Source organism: Drosophila tropicalis, unplaced genomic scaffold (assembly GCF_018151085.1).
Source record: "Drosophila tropicalis isolate 14030-0801.00 unplaced genomic scaffold, ASM1815108v1 contig_175, whole genome shotgun sequence".
NCBI lineage: Eukaryota > Metazoa > Arthropoda > Insecta > Diptera > Drosophilidae > Drosophila > Drosophila tropicalis.
In genome coordinates, this window is record NW_027172621.1 from 207512 (window position 1) to 225864 (window position 18353).

At 40.1% G+C, this 18353-nt stretch overlaps 2 protein-coding genes across 5 annotated transcripts in view; one reads left to right on the forward strand and one right to left on the reverse strand.

Annotated features, from left to right (window-relative positions):
* The window catches only part of LOC137572064 (uncharacterized), a 132136-nt gene that overhangs the window by 84909 nt on the left and 28874 nt on the right, over positions 1-18353 (forward strand). For 3 of the 4 annotated variants that reach the window (XM_068283844.1, XM_068283843.1, XM_068283845.1), the window contains 4 exons: positions 1978-2201; positions 2262-2373; positions 2431-2586; positions 2649-2816. In XM_068283844.1, the coding sequence (XP_068139945.1) occupies positions 1995-2201; positions 2262-2373; positions 2431-2586; positions 2649-2816 (643 nt within the window). In that variant the 5' untranslated portion in view covers positions 1978-1994. Of the gene's footprint in view, positions 1-1977; positions 2202-2261; positions 2374-2430; positions 2587-2648; positions 2817-15414; positions 16061-18353 lie in introns of those variants that run through there. The other variant, XM_068283846.1, reaches the window with a different exon arrangement.
* Positions 15589-16056, reverse strand: LOC137572065 (uncharacterized). Its single transcript, XM_068283847.1, has 2 exons — positions 15699-16056; positions 15589-15621 (listed from the first exon to the last, which is right to left on the reverse strand). Exons 1-2 carry the CDS (start codon positions 16044-16046, stop codon positions 15601-15603), a joined length of 369 nt encoding a protein of 122 aa, XP_068139948.1. The 5' UTR covers positions 16047-16056; the 3' UTR covers positions 15589-15600.

Here is an 18353-nt window from a genome sequence, read left to right on the forward strand (position 1 = left end):
ATTTTTTCTTCTTCTTCCCTCGTTCCCTAAGCAAAGCAACGCACGCATACACATACAGTTCATGTAGCGTTGCGTGTGTGTGTGTATGCATGTACTCTGTTGACTTGATGATGACGTAGTAGGCAGCAAGCAGCGCTGCCGGCAGCGATTGAACCGATTTATATTGACTGTAACTTGTGTTCTATTTATCCGATCGGATTTTGGGATATTATGTTTTATATCCAATCCTATCACATTAGCAAATTTACTCTAGAGCTATATGATATAGTGGTCCGATCCTGACAATTTTCATACTTGATTTGCTCCAGATAATAAAAAGCACAGAAAAAATTTCAGCCCGATAGCTCTTAAGATGGCTGAGTAAAATGCATACGCACGGACGGACAGACGGTCAGACGGACATGGCTATATCGACTCAGCTTCTCATGCTAATCAAGAATATATATACTTTATGGGGTCGGAAACGTCTCCTTCTGTGCGTTGCAAACATCTGACCAATTTTATAATACCCTCTGCAAGGGTATAAAAAGACCCTTTTCGAAATGAAGTAAGTAAGTCGTCTCGCCGACTTAGGTATACCATATACAGGAAAACAAATATTTTAATTTTATTTAACAAATGCATTGTCACATGCTTTTTACGAGCATATCTTAGTATCTCGCTCACTCAACCTTACGAGCACCTTAGCGCCCCCACCAGCCAACGGCCAACTCCGGCCTTATGGAAAAACGTTTATATGCATAACTCGGCTATTTTCTATGCGATTTTGATCACATTAGTATCAAATTCAAGTGTGACAAATTTGATTGCACAAAGTAGAAAAACACGGGAGATAGTCGAGTTTTTTCAAATTACGGGGGTCAAAAAGAGCGTAGCAAAATCTTTACGTCTGTGCGCATTTACTAACCAAAAATACATACCAAATATGGTGTCTCTAGATAGAATAGTTTTTGAGAAAAACGCTTTTTTTTTAAATTGTGGGGCGGAAAGGGGCGTGTCAAAGTTTTGAAATAAACTCGACCAATATACATACTACACGTGCATACATACCAAATTTGGTGGCTCTAGCTTTCACAGTCTCCGAGATCTAGGTATTCATACGGACAGATGGACGGACAGACGGACATGGCTAGATCGAGTCGGCTGTTGATCCTGATCAAGAATATATATACTTTATGGGGTCTGCCTGTTACTTACATTTTGGCGATTTTAATATACCATTTCATCCTATGGGTGTATGGTATAAAAATGGCAACTTTGATGAAAGACTTCAGCGAAAAATGTTGTATAAAACAATCGTGATAACTTAAAAAATTAATGATGCAGTTCGATTCCCAGGACCCGAAATAGGGGGAAACCATCGAATTTTGCCATGTCTTTTTTCGACTATCACAGTGCTATTATTTACTGGTTAGTGTGCTAGTGTCTGTCTATATATAACACTATGCAACAAAATGAAGGTTTGTAAAATCAAACCGCACCGGACCTTTTCTTCTGAAAGTTCATGTATTGAATAGCAAAACCCTATTTGGGTTTTTCAAAGTTAGCTTTTTTTTTTTTACAGCGAGTTGAAATTTTTCATTTTGCGGGTATTTTTAGTTTGTCATATGAGCTAAATATGACTTATATATCGATTTCTTCTTCATGCATACGACCTAAATCATCTTAAATCATTAACAATATTTCTACAATAAATGATGATGATTTAGGTCGTATGCATGAGGAAGTAATCGATATATAAGTCATATTTAGCTCATACCCCTAAAATGAAGAATTTCAACTCGCTATAAAAAAAAAACGAGCTAACTTTGAAAACCCCAAATAGGGTTTTGCTATTCAGTACATGAACTTTCAGAAAAAAAGGTCCGGTGCGGTTTGATTTTTGGTGTTGCACAGTGTAATTAAATAAACATTAACTCAAATCATGAAATACTAACATCTTTCATTAAACAGTAATTTTTCTCTTTTTATTGAAAGATACACATAACAGCTTAATGCATTCAGTTGGTATACATTCCGCAATGGCCATTAAGCGCCAGCGGAAGCGGCGTGATGAACAGAAAAGAGCCCGAGAGCGACGTTATAGCACTCAAAGCTCAGAAAGTGGTGAAACGTTTCATTCTCCAAATGGATCCGTAAGACGTAAATATCACCATTCACGTCACTCAGCTAGATCCGGACCTGGTATGCTCGACAGTCAGGTAAGAAAATTTATTTTAAAATCTTTATAAGTTTGTATTGAAACATTTCTATATTTATAGGTTGTGACTAGCATTGGAATGTTGCATATTGGTATTGTATTCATCGTTTTTGGAGTGTTTTTATGTGGGGCTGGAGTCGTCCCGGACGAAACAATGTCATGGAACGTGTTTAGTAAGCGTAGATAAGAAATATTTATTGATAACGCATTCTAGTATTTCAATTAAACAGGCTCTAGCTCCGCGTGGTGGAATGAAGTTACTTGTACTGGTTTATTTTCTTTTGGATTAGGTCTTTTTTTATTAATTTTGAACTGTTTGATAAGTCGAAAGGAAGAAGAAGACCTTGAGGACTACGTACAGAGACAACTGACTAGATCTCGTTCTGGTATTATATAAATTTAATTTCGTATTACATCTTAAATATAATGCGATTCCTTCTTTTGCTAGGTCACCGCCTGGAAAGAGATATTGAGACTGGAGTTCTAACAACGCGACATACGCGAAAAGCAGTAGCCTTACAAAAAAATGCACGCAATAACTTAACCACGGATGTAGCCGTTGTAGCTTATGGTGTTGGTGAAAGTATTACAGATGTCTCGAATTCCTGTCGAAATGGTACGTAAAGTTTTAATTTATTTATTAATTATTTATAGTCATGCCCAGAATAAACTCGTTTTGAGTATTTTAAATGTATGTACTTACCCCTTTAATGATCACCTCATCTTAACACTGTTTTGTTTTATTTCGTTAATTTTTCAATTAAATTGTTTTCCGCTTAAACTCCTTTCTCTTCGCATACCCTGTCAACGTGAATAACCATAAATAATCGGCGGGCATACATCTAAAATTTATGTAGATGTAATACTAAAACGAAGAAAAGAAAGAGCAACACGTTATTTAAAATATCATTTGGTAGGTTGGTAGAAAGATATAAGATTTACTATGCTTGAGTGATCAAGATACTGACTTATGTATACTTGTGATAGTATTTGAACAGAATTTTTTATAAATAGGTACATAAATACATTTGTTATTATAAATTTAAAATATATTTGTTTTACTGGTGAATGGTATACCTAAGTCAGCGAGACGACTTACTTACTTCATTACTTTATGTGGTCGGAAAAGCATCCTTTTGCCTGTTACATTCATTTTGGCGACTTTAATATACCATTTCACATTATGGGTGCATGGTATAAGAACAATAATGGCCCTTCAAGATCACCCGCCTTCTACTTCATATATGTATTTTTGAAAATCGTACAATCATTAATTTCGTTTAAAAGACTTGCAGTCTTGATTTTTCTCCAACATTTTGAATGGAATAATGTAAAGGTGAATTAAACTTTGATTATTTTTATTTATTTATTTATTTACGTCAACTCACCAGCAGTCGACGAAAATGCTTAGGCTAAAATACAGATAACAATTAATTGAAGAAAGTAGCTTAGCTTTATACACAACCAAACATCCCCGATCAGTTGGCAGGTATGAGTTGCAAGCAATCCAAGCCCAAAACATATTTAGCGGTTTCGGTGTAGATGATTAAAAGTATAAAAAGTATATATAGTTATAAAGCGACAGAAAGATAAGGAGAGATAAGGTCAGAAAGGTTGTTAAAAGATTAGCAAGGAACAAGAAAAGGTTCGTGAAGAGAGTAGTTAGTCAGACATCTACTAAGGTGATTAGAAAAAAAGTTTCTGGTTCGACATGAGGGAACACAAAAATTATGGCGTATCTAGTAAATTAGTGGAAATGACTTCACCGTTGACTAGTTTATGGAGAAAGAGAATGCCAAATACAACCCTACGGTTGTAAAGTGAAGGAAGATTAATAAGACGAAGTCTGTCAAAATAAGAAGGTAGGCGAAGACTCGGGTCCCAATTAAGACCCGGACCGCGAACTTAAGGAATCGCTTCTGAACCGACTCAATACTCCGCTGGTTAACATCATATTGAGGGTTCCACACTGGCGAGCAATATTCTAGAGTAGGGCGAACTAACGAAGTGTATAAAACCTTTGTTACATAGGGTTCATAAAATTCTTTGGCCCAACTTTTAATGAAGCCGAGAAGGCTGCTTGCTCTGTTGACAATTGAAGAAATATGAACATTAAATGAAAGTTTAGGGTCAAACATAACGCCTAAGTCTTTGAATGATGGAACACAATCTAACAGAACAGACTTAATAGAGTAATGAGCTAGGAGCGGAGACAAACGACTGAAAGTCATAAAAGAACACTTAGAGGCATTAAGGTGTAATTTATTAACGTGGCACCAATCACAGAACGCATCGAGATCTGATTGCAAGTACTGTTAGAAGGAAGGATCATTATAGGAATAAAAAATCTTGACGTCATCCGCAAACACGAGCACGCGTGAATGAGCCAAGGCCAAGGGCAAATCATTAATAAACTGGGTAAATAACAGTGGGCCCAGATGACTGCCTTGGGGGACACCTGAGGTAACTCGAACAGTTTTAGATATTGAGCAACGAAAAGAAACTTTTGGCCACGCTGACAAATAGAAATAGTGGATGAGGATAGGTGTTGTTCTCAATCAGCTTAGGTATTGCTGAAAGTTTGGCAATGCCACGGTAGTTAGAAATATCCGATTTGTTGCCCTTTTTATAAAGCGGAATCATAAATGTATCAAAATGCATTCAATTTAGATTGTTTTTCGAAAACGCCATTGAAAAACATAGCAGCAAATTTTAGTTGTTTTGCGCAAAGCGCCTCTACCAATCTGTTTGAACAAGTATGTAGCTATAGGAAAAGTGAACCAAGGGGGGTACGTGTAAAAACGTATGCGTGCGTTGCTTTGGTTAGGGAACGAGGGAAGAAGAAGAACAAACTGTAGTATAAAGAGTAAAATTGTTTTGTTTGTATATTGATGAATTGAGTTGCAGAAAACAAATTTTGAACATGTAAAATTATTATTGTCAAGGACTGCAGGGGTATATAAACTTCGGCATAGCCGAATTTAACTTCTTTGGATTTTTTTAATAAATAATATTCACTTTATTTGTATTTTGCATTTTTTTGTTTACTTTTCTTAATGTAAGTAATAAATTAAAAATATTTAATTTTTCTCCGATTGTTCTTTTTTTTCTAGCTTCAATCGAATACTTGATAACAATAGGAAAAATATTTGTTTGTTTGTTTATTAAGTTTATCGATTTATTGTCTTCCGGATTAAATTTTGTTGAAATAATTCTCTCTCAACTCAATGCATGCATGATCACACACATATGAATATATATATGTAACTTTGTATGCTCTCTCACGAGATGCGTTAAAGAGAACAATGACTCGATGAGAGACAAATAGAAGTCAGTCGCGAATGAACTGCACAACCAACCACACGCATTCTGTTTTTCTTATAACAATAGGTTATGGGCCCAGGCAACGTGCCTATGTGGTTGCTGTGGTAATTTTTAGAAGAAATTGGTTTTCGCGCTGTGTTCTAGACGGTTTTTTCACAAAGTATATATGAACGAGTATAATGTCGGCGTTATATCAGATTGATAAACTCGAGGACAGTAATTATGACTCGTGGTGCATCCAGATGAAAAGTGTGCTGGTGCATGCGGATTTGTGGAATGTGGCGTCAGGCGTATTGGCAAGGCCAACTACGGGGGAGAACACCGAATGGACGACGCTGGATCAGAAGGCATTGGCAATGATCACCTTTAGCGTCAAGACTTCACAGTTGGGACATGTGAAGCACTGTGCAAGTGCACATGAGGCTTGGAAGAAGCTTCAGGAAGCTCATCAACCCAGAGGACCCGTTAGAAAAGTAGCACTTTTCAAGAAATTGCTAAGTAAACGCATTCAGGAGGGTCAAAGCATATCGAGTTATTTGTCGGATTTCAAGGAAATCTTGGACAAACTTGCTGGCGTTGGAATCGAAATATTGGACGAGCTCACGACGATTACACTGTGATAGTTTTTTTCAAAAAAAAAAAAAACACATGGCAAAATTCGATGATGCGAATCGAACTGCATCATTATTTTTTTAAGTTATCACGATGGTTTCATACAAAATTTTTTGCGGAAGTTTTTCATCAAAGTTGCCATTTTTTCGAAAAGGATGTTTTTTCATTTGCTTCTAACTTCTAAAATATTCATTCTTTTTACAAACTTTCTTTAGCAAAGTTTCTTAGAATTGAAAGAGCTACAAATATTGGGAACATCTAGCCTCTAAATCAGTCCGTTCCCGAGCGTTGGGACAAAATGTAAAAAAAATCGAATCTTGACCAAATTTTTTTTATGTTTTCTTTCTCGCATTTTGCTAAAATTGATATTATTCCATTTGAAGCTTGATCATTATATGAGAATTTATTTTGCTCAATGGCAGCAGAAGAGACCCAGACCTATCTAATTTACGATTTATAATATAACCACATAATCAAATCGAATTTTTTTTAGATATGTTAACAAAATTAAACTAACTGTAGTTCTTTAGTTTTTGAAAAATATTTATACAGTCGGTATAATAACTGCATATAAATTGTTTGACAACAATAGTTGTCAAGGGCGTAGCCTGGATTGTGCACGGGGGAGGGGTGAATTTAAATCAATTTACTTAAAGGAGAACTTGATAATGCATTATAAAAGTTATGTTAAGAGAAAAAAATGTTACCCCTTACAAACTTAAGTACTGGTTACGCCCTTGATATTAGAAATATTTATTTCCCAAGAGCTTTAACTACGTAAGCCTTTTACCGTTATTCTACTGATATCGGTGGGTACTTATGAGACCAAATATTACCTCTACTGATCGTGTAAGCATAGATGTTAATCGTAATTTTGACTTGCGAACAAGTGTCCCACAAATTTTGCCGGATTTTGCTGTGTATGGAAAATTTACGAGCGCACAATGCAATAACAATTTGCAAAATTGGTCAAAAAGGTTGCGCCCAAAAATGGGGTTCGGCATTCCAATGATTTAGATAGATTCACAATCATACAGATAACTGCTACGCATGCCAGAATAAACTCGCAAAACTAAAGAGTTTTATGGTCTATAAAAGTGTTCAATCTGCACAGTACCTCATTCGGAGTATATTACAAGATGTCAAAGCCCAACAGAAAGGTATAATTCGCCAACATTTGTCACCAAACCTAAAGAGTTACTCTTAACGTATGATCCATCCTAAATCGATAAAACTTGTCAACATCTCTAGATATCCCAAGCTCGATTATATACGATGGTAAGACAACTGAAATTGTCACAAAGGCAAGCGAACTCTTTAGCACATCATTTACGATCTGTTAACATTTTGTCTAAGGATGTAAAAGTGTACGGGTATAGGAAGAGACTTTTGGACTTTTTCGAAATAAACGGCAATAATACGTTTGCATACTGCAAAAATATCGTTGGGTTAATGGAACATATGAAATGGTGTCTCTTCTGCTGCCATTGAGCAAAATAAATTCTCATATAATGACCAAGCTTCAAATGGATTAATATCAATTTTAGCAAAATGCGAGAAAGAAAACATAAAAAAAATTTGGTCAAGATTCGATTTTTTTTACATTTTGTCCCAATGCTCGTGAACGGACGGATTTGGAGGCTAGATGTCTTCCCAATATTTGTAGCTCTTTCAATTCTAAGAAACTCTGCTAAAGAAAGTTTGTAAAAAGAATGAATATTTTAGAAGTTAGAAGCAAATGAAAAAAACATCCTTTTCGAAAAAATGGCAACTTTGAATAAAAACTTCCGCAAAAAATTTTGTATGAAACCATCGTGATAACTTAAAAAACTAATGATGCAGTTCAATTTCACCATTGAACGAATTCGAGCGTATGTCATCGGGCACCGTGAAGTCCGAAGGTCCCGGATAGCCGCCGACAAATAGACGACTATTACGATCGACATGCAAGACATTTTGAGAGCCAACCAAATAACCCGATTTCGTATGATCAACAATTTTGCCATCGGGCAATTCTTCGCGGATTGTCAGCTTGGAATTGGAACCCACACGCTCGACGACAGCCTGATACCAATTGCCATCGGAGACATATTTATCACTGGTGATGCGTTCCGGTCCATTACCCAAGTCGATGGTCAATATGGGATAACCATTAAGGATCTCCAGGGCCACAAAGTCATTATTCTTTTGTGTGGTCTTATTATCGTTGCCCAAATAGAGAAGGAACCCATTCGAATCATTGGTACGGAAGAGTGTCGACATTTTCGTTTTGGTGGACAACAGTTTTGCCTTCTCGGGTGTCTTCAATTCAAGTACAGTGCTGGGCTTAAACTTAACACCGACCTTAATATTGTTGGCAACCTGTCGAGCTGTCTCAATTTGGCGTCTCAAGTTCTCAATATCCTGTCCCAATTGTTGTGTAAGCTTGGCCGCATTCTGTTGCTGGATCTCAATGTTATGTTTGTTTGCTCACAGGTTCCAAGATTTCCAAAACATTTTGTAGGATTTCCAATGCACCGCTGGCGTTAGTATTGTAGTTCTTCCACATATCCCTTTGGGTTTCAGCTGGCAGTTGTTTAATCAAGATATTAATGTCCTTCAATTGCTGTTCCGTGGCCGCATTTAATTGGGAAATCTCTTGCACTTTGCCAGCTGAATTATTCAGGCGTGGCTCAAGATCGTCCTGAACCTTCTGAAGGCTTTGTCGTGAAGACAAGAAACTTTGCTAAAGAAAGTTTGTAAAAAGAATGAATATTTTAGAAGTTAGAAGCAAATGAAAAAAACATCCTTTTCGAAAAAATGGCAACTTTGATGAAAAACTTCCGCAAAAAATTTTGTATGAAACCATCGTGATAACTTAAAAAACTAATGATGCAGTTCGATTCGCAGGACCCGAAATAGGGTGAAACCATCGAATTTTGCCATGTCTTTTTTTTCGACTATCACAGTGTTATTTTGCTTTCCAGTCTTCCAGACGAATTCGACAATTTCGTTGTCGCCATAGAGACACGCGACAGTTTACCGTGTTTCGACATGTTATGCATAAAGCTGAGAGAAGAAGGAGAACGCAAAAGAGAGAGCGAAAAACCGATCGAGAGCGCAAAAGCATTTACAGTGGTGGAAAAGCAATCGATGCAGAGAGACAATTGGAAGAAAAAGCAAAAAGTTTGGAACTGTTTTGCGTGTGGCGGCAAAGGCCATTTTAAAGCAAATTGTCCCAGTGTAAACGGTCGGAAGGTTGCATCGAACCCGAATAAGGCAGTACAGTCATCGTTAGGTTTGCTGAACGCGTTGGACGCGAAATGTTTGGAACGATCGAACTGGTGTCTGGACAGTGGCGCCACCAGCCATATGTGTTGTAACAGAAATTTGTTTTCAAAATTTGAGAAACATTTGGAAAAAATTGTTTTGGCTGATAATAACTTTCTTCAGGCTGAAGGAAAGGGCGAGGTAAAGCTGAATATGGTTTCACGTATACTTACATTAAAGAATGTATTGTATGTACCCAAAATGAGAGGTTATTTCGTGTCGGTGAGCAAAGCAGTTGAACATGGAAGCATCGTTGAATTTGGACTAAAGTATGCACGAGTGATCCAAAAGGGCGAATGCATTTTGAAAGCGGACAAAGTTGGCCGTTTGTATATTTTTGGAACAGCACCGAGCGAATGCTATGCCATTGAACAGACTTACGAAGATTTGTGGCATAAAAGGTACGGACATCTCAACTATGGTAGTTTAGCTGAAATTGCACGAAAGGATTTGGCCTGTGGCATGGGAACGTTTGACTCAACGTCGTTGGAACCCTGCAAGATCTGCATGGTAAGCAAGATCACAGTACAGCCATTTCCAGATTCGACCAAGAACAGAGCTAAGGAAATCTTGGAGCTGATGCATTCAGATGTTTGCGGTCCGTTTGATACAAAAAGCCTTGGAGGCAGCAGATACTTTTTGACATTTATCGATGACAGGTCTCGTCGCATATTTGTATATTTCCTGAAGGGAAAGGATGAAGTGTTTGAAAAGTTTGTCGAGTTTAAAAACATGGCAGAGCGGCAAACTGGAAAGAAGCTAAAGTGCATTCGGAGCGACAATGGTCGCGAGTACGTCAATAAATCGTTTGACGAGTTTCTCGAGGGCAATGGAATATTGCGGCAGCTCACGGTACCATACACGTCGCAGCAGAACGGTGTAGCAGAGAGAGTTAACAGAACTCTTGTGGAGATGTCAAGATGCTTGCTCATCCAGTCTGGTCTACATCAATCTCTTTGGGCTGAGGCAGTTTATACAGCTGCTTATCTGCGGAATAGGTCACCAACTCGAGCCCTGGTTAACATGACTCCAATGGAAGCATGGAATGGTAAGAAACCATCAATAAGTCATTTAAAAGTTTTTGGGTCTATTGCAGTGGCACTGGACAAAGGACATCATAAGGGCAAGTTTGATCCAAAGGGCAAAGAATACCGAATGGTTGGTTATTCTCGAAATGCGAAAGGGTATCGGTTGTACGACGCCGAAACCAGGCAAGTTGTTGAGAAGCGAGACGTTTTGTTCGACGAGCGTTTCGGCAATGGCGATTCGAATGGTGATATCGTCAAGTTTGATTTTCCATATACGGATGATCAGGATGCAGTATTTGTTGATGCAGCAGATCACTTGAGTAGTACAGACGAGTCTGATGCAGAGGTCACCGAGAAGGGCAGCAGTAGCGAAGATTTCGACATGGCAGTTGAACAAGAAGTGGCAGAACCTGTGGTTGAACAACGGGTTGGACCCGGTAGGCCGAAGCTGATTCGAACTGGAAGGCCTGGTAGACCAAAGAAGCAGTTCAACATTTTAAGCGCATTGATTACAAGTGAGGTGATCATACCAGAGACCTATGATGAGGCGGTTAGTAGTCCGTTTGCTTCGTATTGGCGTGAGGCTATGCAAAAGGAGTATGACTCCTTGATGTCAAATCACACTTGGCAGCTTAGTTCGCTACCGGAAGGGTATAAACCTGTTGGCTGCAAGTGGGTCTACAGTGTAAAGCGTGATGCAAAGGGAGAAGTCGAGCGTTTTAAGGCGAGACTAGTAGCAAAAGGATGTTCACAGCGCTATGGAGTGAACTACAATGAAACATACTCGCCTGTATGCCGCTTGGAGAGTGTTCGATTCATCTTGGCCCTAGCAGCGCAGTTAAAATTGTATCTACACCAGATGGATGTATGCACGGCTTACTTAAACAGTGATTTGGGCGATACCGTATACATGAGGCAGCCCGAAGGATACGCAACTGAAGACAAAAGCAAGGTACTTCTGATGAAAAAGGCGTTATATGGACTCAAACAGTCTGGACGGGAGTGGAACTCCAAACTCGATAGTGTTTTGCGAGCTAATGGTTTCATACCTTGCGACAATGAACCATGTCTATACAAACAGCAAGCAAAAAGTAACCTATCTCTAATCCTTGTCTATGTAGACGATCTTCTCATAGGATGCCAGGAGAAATCGGATCTTGACAGGATTAAGTCAGCTATTATGGCAGCGTTTGAATGGAGGTTCACCGTGAACCTCATTCACAGTACATCAAGGATCTACTGGAACGATATGGCTATGCTCAGTGCAGAAGAGCCGCAACACCGTTAGAAGCAGGGTATCAGGTAGCCTGCGATAAAATGGAGTGTAAAAGGGTTGATGCAACTCTTTATCAGTCAATGATAGGCGAGCTAATGTGGCTTGCGTTGACTACTAGACCAGATATTCTCCACTCAGTATCGAAGTTGGCTCAACGTAACAAGGACCCCCATAATGAACACCTTGCAGCCATAAAGCATGTTTTAAGATATTTGGCTTCAACAGTTGGCTTCAAGATTCATTACAAGCAGTCGGATGCGGCGTTTACTGGTTTCGTGGACGCAGATTGGGCAGGCGATAGGATTGATCGCAAGTCTTATACAGGATATGTATATTTTCTGGCTGGCGGACCGATATCATGGAAATCGGAGAAGCAGCGGAGTGTTGCTCTTAGCAGCACCGAAGCAGAATACATGGCGTTATCAACAGCGTGCAAAGAAGCCATTGTATTGCGTCGATTAACCATCGAGATTGGTTGCGGAGAGGAAGATACATCTACCGTTTTGTATGGCGATAACCTCAGCGCGCAGCAATTGGCTAAGAACCCGGTACACCATTCAAGGACGAAGCACGTGGACATTAGATATCATTTTGTTAGACAAGTAGTTAATGATGGTCAGATTATTTTAAAGTATAAGTCTACTAATGAAATGATAGCTGATATCCTAACCAAGAATCTTGCAAAGAAGAAGCATGTAGAGTTTACGAATTTGTTAAGTATAAGATAAATTTGTGGACATACTTGCATTGAGGAAGGGTGTTGAAATAATTCTCTCTCAACTCAATGCATGCATGATCACACACATATGAATATATATATGTAACTTTGTATGCTCTCTCACGAGATGCGTTAAAGAGAACAATGACTCGATGAGAGACAAATAGAAGTCAGTCGCGAATGAACTGCACAACCAACCACACGCATTCTGTTTTTCTTATAACAATAAATTTAAAGAATTTATGCACTTTTTTATTTAGCTCTCGTCCCAACGATTTAATACTAACAATCGATATTTAAAATACTGACTTGCTACTAACAACCGATACTTAAAATACGGGCTTCGATATATGTGTGAACATTTAACATTTAAGAATTCCTAAATAACTGACATCTTACAACTCGGCCGTCCTGACAAGGAATCGACCTCGATTCTAGTTGCTAACGAAAAGGGGGTAAATAATAACATTAAGTGGCTAGTGTCGCCCTTGTTTGGATTTCAGAAGTGCAATCTCTATCAGGGACAACCCATAGCTTCAATTTGGAGGCTTCTAAGATCCCGTCATACGGCAGTTGGGTGATCTGGTCATTCGGAAGTTTTCTATGAACAACGTAAGGGCCACGATACCGTCTGATAAGTTTTTTGTTTATACCTGCCGAAGTATCCACATTCTTCACAACTACGAAATCTCCCTCCTCAAAACTAACGGCAGGGAGGTGATGCCTCGCATAATACTCAGCATTATATTCTTGGGACTTGACAATGTTACGGAAGGCTATTCTCCGGACGTCTACCTTTTGAGGTATCGTCCGTCCTCTCACCCAATCGTTTGGTTAGTTCATCCACTACCACGCCTCGTTGTTTCAATCCCGAATAGGAGTACAGAAGCGGCAAATTTTGTTGTGGACTGACTTATTCAATGCAAACTCTATGTTCGGCAGTTGTTCCGACAACCAGAAGATACTTTTTCTTATAGAGTATGGACGGAAGGGGACCTAGATGATTAATATGAATGGTATAAAACGGCAGGGGCACTTCCGGAATACTGTATAGCGTGAAGCGATTGTCTTGAGCGGAAGCGGTATAATAAATACACTTGAGGCAGTTTTTAATATAATTGTTGACGTAAGACTTCATACACGGAAACCAGTAGTACTTCTTGATTTGTGCACAACACTTCTCAGTGGCCATATGGCCAAGCTTCTCATGCACTATTCGTATGACATGGTTTATCATTTCGGAAGGGACATAAAGTTGGGGTACACTCGTCGGGGACAGATGGTACACTACTCCGTCACACAGTTCGAAATCTGCTATTTCATGTTTCTCTAAATCATCTCGGAGTTTAACAATATCGGGGTCACGGTTTTGAGTTAACTGCAGTTGGAAATCGAGGCTTAAATCGTCCACGTATGCTGCGGTTTCTATTCTACTTAAAGCGGCATGGGGCATACTAACCCCCGAGCGGTGTACAATTGTCTAGTTTAAATTTACTAACAGCAGGGCCCAGCGAGCAATTTTCGCGGAATGCCCACCGTTTCTCAGTGTCAGCGCCAGGGAACTACAATCCGTCACGACTTTGAACGGAATGAACTTACGGTACGTCTCAAAACGTTTCAGGGCATACACGATAGCTGGCGTCTCCAGTTCATAACTGTGTAGTTTCAATTGGGCAGCGGAGGCTGTTTTAGAGAAGTAGAACACTGGGTGCATTTTACCGTCGGTTTGTTTCTGGAGGACACTGCTCCGAAACCAGTTGAGCTAGCGTCACAGTGTAACTCTTTTTCAAACATCGTGTTGTAGATGGATAACACGGGTGATTCGATCCGTTTCGACTTCAGGGTTCAGATGGATTCGAGGCATTCCTCGGAGAAGACGTAAAGGGTATTTTTTCTCAACAATCGGGACATCGGATATGCAATCTTGGCGAAACCACGTACAAGTCGGCGGAAGTATGAGAATAAACCTAAGCAGCGCTCTAATTCCTTGCTATTCCTTGGTATGAGCAAATCTCGTATCGCCTGAAGATGAGCTGGTTTAGGCGTGATACCGGCAGAATTGGCCAAGTAACCCAAATACTCTAATTCCCTATACGCAAAACGGCATTTAGTCAGTATCAGGCATAGCCCGTTCACTCTTAACGTATACAGTATTTCCGTCAGTATTTCGAGATGGGTTTCAAAGTCATGCGATGCTACTAGTATATCGTCCATATATATCACCAGTTGACCTTGGTTTATGAATTTCTTAATGACAGAATAAACGAATCTAGCGAACACGGAAGGGCCGTTACAAAGTCCAAAGGGCATGCGTACATTTTCATACTGACCTTCAGGGGTTACGAAGGCAGTATATTTGATTGAATCTGGATGCATTTTCACATGGTGGAACCCGTTCTTCAAGTCCAAAACGGTGAAGAATGATTTACCACCTGTGAAGTGTTCGGTGCAATCATCTAACAGAGGAATCGGAAAATGATCCCGAACCGTAATACACTCTTTCTCATGGTGTTGTTCTTCTTAAGTACAGGGACAATCGCGGCAGCGTAAGGGGAACTACTGTGGCGAATAATGCCAGCTTTCAAGAGATCGTCACAGATCTCACGCAACTCGATGCGTTCATGGTGTGACAGACGGCGGGGACGTCAAAAAATCGGAGTTCCCGTAAAGTGGCCTCTATATCAAACTCTGAATCATTGACAGCAGGGATCCAATGGCATTTATAGCCATAAGTGCAAGGGGAGAATCAGACAACAATTCGGCAGATAACATATCATTCTTATCGTGCGGTAGTACCGCTATATTTTTCCTCAATAAATCAAATGACTTCAGAACAGCCGTGAGTTTCATGGTTATATATTCAGTCGGTTTATTCATAAGTATCATAGTTTTTTTTTTCATATTTAATCTCTTTCAATTTACAAAGTCTAATATTAATTTTATACAGGAGATCTCTACCGAGAATCATGAGCAATTTAGTTGCTTTGTTGGGTAAAACTTCAAACGTATGAATGGTCTCCGTGCTGCGGACGTGAACCCTACAAACGATTTGGCCCAAAGACCGAAGTTGGCTGTTTCCTAAACCACGGCAGTTCAATCTACTGGGACTAAGACGACTAAGGGGACTTCAGATTCACGGATAAAACTCTTCGGGCTGCCCGAGTCGAGAAGGGAAAACAGATTTATAAATTCCCTATCTTGCACTTCATTAGAAACAAAAGCAACACTCACCAGTTGTAGATGGTTCAATCTATCTCCCACATCATCAGGAGTGGCGGCGGCAGTGGTGGCGGCAGGGGTGGCGGCCGTGGCAGTTTCCATCCGAGACAGGCAGTTCTTATAAATGTGGCCCAGAATGCCACACTTGAAGCAGGAGTTCGGCGGTCTGATCGAGCAGTTGAAACATCTGGTCTCACTTGTGGCCGTGACTGAGGATTTGTTCCCAGAGGACGAGGCAGTTGTTGTTGGCTGCACCTTCACGCTGAGACTTTGCTTGGAGACAGCCGCCTGCATACGGAAGCGCTCGTAGCGTTCCAGTAGGGGCTTCAGTTCGGCCACCGTGCGAGCTGAGTACAGCATGCCGACTCGAGTAAAATTGTCCCGCAGTCCATCGATGATCATGTCGACCAACTCGTTCTCCGGAATCGGAGCATTCATGGCAATCTCCTGCATCTCGATTGCAAAACTCAAGCATCCTTCGCCTGCCCTAAAGCGCCGGCTACGCTGCGTGGTACACCTCTTCGATGCTGCGCGAGCGTCCAAACTCTCGGAGGAGGATTGATTTGAGTTCTCCGTAGCTGTGCACCGATACCGTGCGCAGCAACACCGCCGCCGTCCCCTCCAGCATGCGACGGCATGCAACCAAACGTAAGCGGTCATTTAATTGCAGGATTTCAAACGCGTCCTCCAGATCGTTCAGCCATTTCTTCACATCATATGCAGTATCAGCTGAGAATCGAGCCACCATGCTCTCGATCACACTCAGGTCACTGACTTGCTGCCTTGGTGTTCTGAATTCATCCATGTTCTGTTGCAGCCTGAGGATCTGCTGTTGCAGCTGTAGCAACTCATGCTGTTTCCGTGGCGTCGTCAGTTGCTCGTTCAGGCTGGGGGAGGCGGAAGCAGCAGGTGTGATGGCGGCAGACGGCACGGAAGGCACTAAGGCGGGCATATCTTCCCATGGGTCCGCGGCCCAAGGAACGTCAGGGTCAGTGACGGGTGCAGGTACTGCGGCGGCAGGCACAGCAGTGGGCGCGGCGGGGAGCAGACACAGTGCGTCTGTCTCGTTGTCTCGTTACCGGTAGAAAAAGGAGGCACCCTCCAGTGTGGCCTTAGGCCACATACCGATATTTTCCATAGGCGACTTAATACTAACAATCGATACTTAAAATACTGACTTACTACTAACAATCGATACTTAAAATACGGGCTTCGATATATGTGTGAACATTTAACAGAATTCCTTAATAACTTACATCTTACACCTTAAACGTAAAATCGCGTTCAAACCTTTAACATTTAATTGATTCCGCAATTTACTTTTAACGATGTTAACTTGGCTAAATACGCGTTCAACAGCAGCATTTGACCAAGTAAGCGATAGAATGTGTATAGCAAATAATGCTAGCTGCCGAAAAGTGTTGTTTCTGCCAGCATCGTGATAATTAAGGACCTCGACCCAAAACTGAAAAGTATTTTCCTACACTCAGGGCAATCAGCTATTTGCAGTACGCAGCCAAATCACCTACGCTATGATAAACAGGACCATGTACCTCAAACCCAACAAGGCCACAAACAATGTTCCTGGCTTTCCGGCTTCCCCTTTGCTGCATATAACGGGATATGATTATGTGAGTATTTCATTCTGCTACAGCGAATGAATGAAAAAAAAAAAACATCATCCGGGAGGTTGCTTGGTAGCCTCGTCGTAGCTGGTCATTGCTGGTATCAAAGTTCTCTTTTATTTTTTTTAATATATTCTATATTACGAGCCCCGACCACTATTAATTCGTACGGCAAGCTTTTTTACCCAAATGCAATGTTTAACTGACGATATTTTCAATACTGTAGAAGATAGCACATGCAAACCACTTTTTTCTGAAAGATCCTTTTATTCTCTATTATATAACATAAAATGTTTGAGGTACTTCAATAACAACAACAATAATTTCATTAAATGCTCTGCTGAACTGATAAAAAAATATTGACCAGTATTAATTCGTACGGTGCATTAGCTTAGCTTAGAATTGAAAGAAGATCAAAATAATGAAGCAAGTAAGTCGACTCGTCGACTTGGGTATACCATACACCTGGTGAAACAAATATTTCAAATTTCGAAGACCAAATGTATGTCTATTAAATTCTTTTTACATGTCTTATACTATGTGCTATCTCGCTCACTCTACAAACACACGAGCACTCTAGCGCTGCTACTAGCCAACGTCCAATTCTGGCCTTGTGGACCGCGTAGTAAAATACGTTCATACGCATATTTTACATGTTTCTAGTCCGATTTCAATAAAATTTGGTAGTTTGGTAGAAATAAATAAGAATAATTAGTCTGCCGAATTTGAATGCGATAGTCAAAAAAATACAGGAGGAAATCGGTTTTTTCTAAATTATGGAGGCGGAAGTGGGCGTGGCAAAATGTGAAAATATCTAAATTCTCCGCGCATACTATGCCAGTATACATACTAAATTTGGTGACTTTAGCTTTAATAGTTTTTGATAAAATCAGTTTTGTTTAATTTGCGGGGGCGGAAGTGGGCGTGGCAAAATGTTTAAATAGCCAATATCTGCGCGTCTATTAAGCTAGTCTACATACTAAATTTGATGTCGGTAGCTATCATAGTTTTTAAGGAAATCACTTTTATGTAAATTCCGGGG

Coding starts and splice junctions, on each gene's coding strand:
- LOC137572065 (XM_068283847.1), bottom strand. CDS start 16,046: ATGCTGTACTCAGCTCGCACGGTGGCCGAACTGAAGCCCCTACTGGAA. Junction 15,622..15,698: donor GATTGAACCATCTACAACTG/GTGAGTGTTGCT, acceptor CGACTCGGGCAG/CCCGAAGAGTTTTATCCGTG.